At 17.6% G+C, this 3,394-nt stretch overlaps 1 protein-coding gene across 1 annotated transcript; it reads left to right on the forward strand.

Annotated features, from left to right (window-relative positions):
* Positions 1-1,185: 1,185 nt before the first annotated feature.
* Positions 1,186-2,339, forward strand: PRSY57_1238300 (mitochondrial ribosomal protein L23 precursor, putative; the record flags this gene model as incomplete). Its single annotated transcript, XM_012908801.2, has 2 exons — positions 1,186-1,824; positions 2,169-2,339. 2 exons carry the CDS (start codon positions 1,186-1,188, stop codon positions 2,337-2,339), a joined length of 810 nt encoding a protein of 269 aa, XP_012764255.2.
* Positions 2,340-3,394: the final 1,055 nt, after the last annotated feature.

Raw genomic sequence — 3,394 nt, forward strand, 5'->3', positions numbered from 1 at the left:
TCATATATTATTTATTAAGTTCTAATGATAAAATTTATTTATTATATATATGGAGAAATTAAAAAAAAAAAAAAAAAAAAAAAAAAAAAAAAGGAAATTTGTTCAATTATATCATTCCTTTGATAAGTAATCATCGTAAAAGTATTTTTTTTTTTTTTTTTTTTTTTTTTTTTTAGTTCATTATTCAAATAATAAAAAAAAAAAAAAGGTTATTTTTTTAAATTTATTGTTTTAAAAATTATGTTTTTTGAATATTTTAAAGGATTTATATCACAAAAATATTAATAATGAAAAAGTAGAAAAAATAAGTTTAATCATAATATGCATTATAACATTCAAATAGTTGGTACTTTAAATATAAATAAATAAATATATATATATATATATATATATAATATATTTATATATTTATTCATCATATTATTTATGTAAAAAAATTTAATATAAACCCATTATGAAAAAAGGGTTTTTAAAGACTTTGTTCTTTCTTTATTTGTTAACATATTAAAGTCCAAATTACATAAAGTTCAAAACAAATTATAGAAAAATTGTATTATATATATATGTACCATTTTAATGAGCAAATAATAAATATATTATATATAAATGTTGCTCCTTTAAATAATTTGCATAATAGGGGTTACACATTATTTATATATATAAATTTTTTTTTTTTTTTTCTTAAATAGCAAAATTGTCACATAAACATATATATATATATATATATATATATTTGTATTATGGTAAAATAATTTTAGCACACTTTTTATGATTATGGTATAAAATAAAATTTTCCATTAATATTTTATAGCAATAATGAATATTAATATATAAAAAAATAAAAATAAATATTCATATAAGGAGAGTAAGAATTTTTATTTTTTTTAATTAAAATGTAGATATTATTGTACACATATATTTATATATATATGTATATAATATAATTGTTATATATCCAAAGTGATAAAAAAAAAAAAAAATACAATGTAAGAATTGTATTTTATATGGAGTAATAGCATGATATAATAAATAATTGTTGTAGTAATACTTAAACAAAAAAGAAGAAAGAATAAAGAAGAAAAGAATTCCTTTACATATATATATATATATATATATATATATATATGTATGTATGGGTATATGTTTAGGATGAGAACTTTTATAGTTTAAGCATAATATGTTATAATGTTTTTGAGCTTTGTTCGATATACTCCTCCTAAAACGCCAAGAAATGTATTTTTTCCATGGCATACATTTTGTATACATAAGTCAGGTAGCTTTTTAGAAAAGAACAGATTAGCTTTAAGAGTTCCTATAAATTTGACAAAATTTGAAATACGAGAATATTTAAGAAAAATATATAATGCAAAAGTAATTAAGGTAAATACATTAATTAAGATACCTGAACGACGACGTAATTTAACAGATCATAGATTTAATTATTATAGGAATGGACCAAGATATAAGAAAGCTATTATTACATTAGAACATGAAGTACCGGATAGTGTTAAAATGATACAGTCATGTAAAAATATAGGTAGAAATCCATATATAACAAAAAAAAATATTACATATGGGGTTAGAAGTGATGTTAAAATTAGACCAACACGATCTCAACTTTGGCATATGGGAGAATGCAGATATTCATGGAGATTACCTTTAACAAATTTATTATCTGACTATAATATGAATTTAAATCCAGATTTAAGAATTGATGATGATTTTGTTCAATTAACACCTGACCCTACGAAACCTTTTATGCATTCAGGAATTTCATCTGAAACGACTAAACCAAATAACGTTCCCAAGCAAACATTTCCTCATGTAAGTTTTTTTTTTTTTTGGACAATTATAATATATTAATAAATTATATAGTGGAACATATTTTATTATTGATTTTATTACATGACAATTTTTTTAAAAGATATAAATATAAATATAAATATAAATAAATATATATATATATATATATATACTCAAATATTGCCACCTTTTCAAAAATGTACATATATGCGTAATTTCGTTAAGTACATATTTATGTGTAAAATGTGTATGAAAGCTATTACATCGTTTACAAAATTTTTTATTATAAAAAAAAAATGAACACATGAACATATACACATATATATATATATATATATATATTATTTTCGATTATTTTTCTGCAGATCGATTTAACCCCTTGGAGAAGACAAGTAAAAAAAATTTACGACTCAGGTACTTTGGCCCCTCCAGAATCTTTTCCAGTTACTTATAACGGAAAAGAAACAATTGAATATTCAAGTGAAAATAAAAATGTCAAAAAATCGTCAAGCAGTAAATGGAAACCACCTTCATAAATTATATTTTTAATTATGTACTATAAGGTTATATAAATTTTATGTTAAATTAAAATATTATATATATATATGTATTTGTTTATTTTGTTTTATTATTTTATTTATTTATTTTTTTTTTATTATTTTTTTTTTTTTATTTTTTTTTTTGTGTGTGCTTATTTTGTACATATTAGGTAAATATTTATTTAACAAAAATATAATTATAAGCATTATTTTAATATTTTAATAAAACTGTTTTTAAAATTATTTATATTTTTATATATTTACTATTACACATTTAATGCTATGACATAATAACGTAAGATATTATTTTATGTGTTTAATATAAAATATTTTATTCTTAAAAAGATTGTAATTAATTTTTGCACATACGAATATTTATAAAAGTATTATAATTTTATGATTGAATTTTAAGATCACAAAAAAAAATATATATATATAAATTAGTGGGTGTGAAGATTCCAACATATTATATATATATATATATAACACCAATATAAATATAATTATAAAAAAATAACTTGCTCATCATGGATACATATATATACACAATGAACTTTATATATATATTTTTTTTTTTTTTTGCTTATGCTATTAGGCTTAATTTGTATGTATATACATTTTTTATAAAATATATTAATTCAAAAGAGAAAAAAAAAAAAAAAAAGTTAAAAAAAAAAAATATATATATATGATAATACGTTTTATGTGTAAACAAAAATACCAAATTTTTTATTTTTTAATATATACATATATTATTATATATATATGTTTATTTATTTATTTATTTAATATTTTATTTTTTAGAAAGTGTATATATATAATTCTGAATTTTTTTTTTTTTTTTTTTTTTTAAAATAACGCTTTAAGGAAAGAAAAAAGAAAAAGAAAAATACATAAAATATATAGTATTTATTTTGCTTGAACAAATGATAATTTTAAAAAATGATGTTTCCTTTCAATATATTTTTATATAGCATACTTGATCTTAATTAAATAATATATATAATAATACAAGAAAAAAAGTCAAACCTAAAATGTGATAAATAAAAAAA

This window comes from Plasmodium reichenowi, chromosome 12 (genome assembly GCF_001601855.1).
Source record: "Plasmodium reichenowi strain SY57 chromosome 12, whole genome shotgun sequence".
NCBI classification, from domain to species: Eukaryota; Apicomplexa; class Aconoidasida; order Haemosporida; family Plasmodiidae; genus Plasmodium; species Plasmodium reichenowi.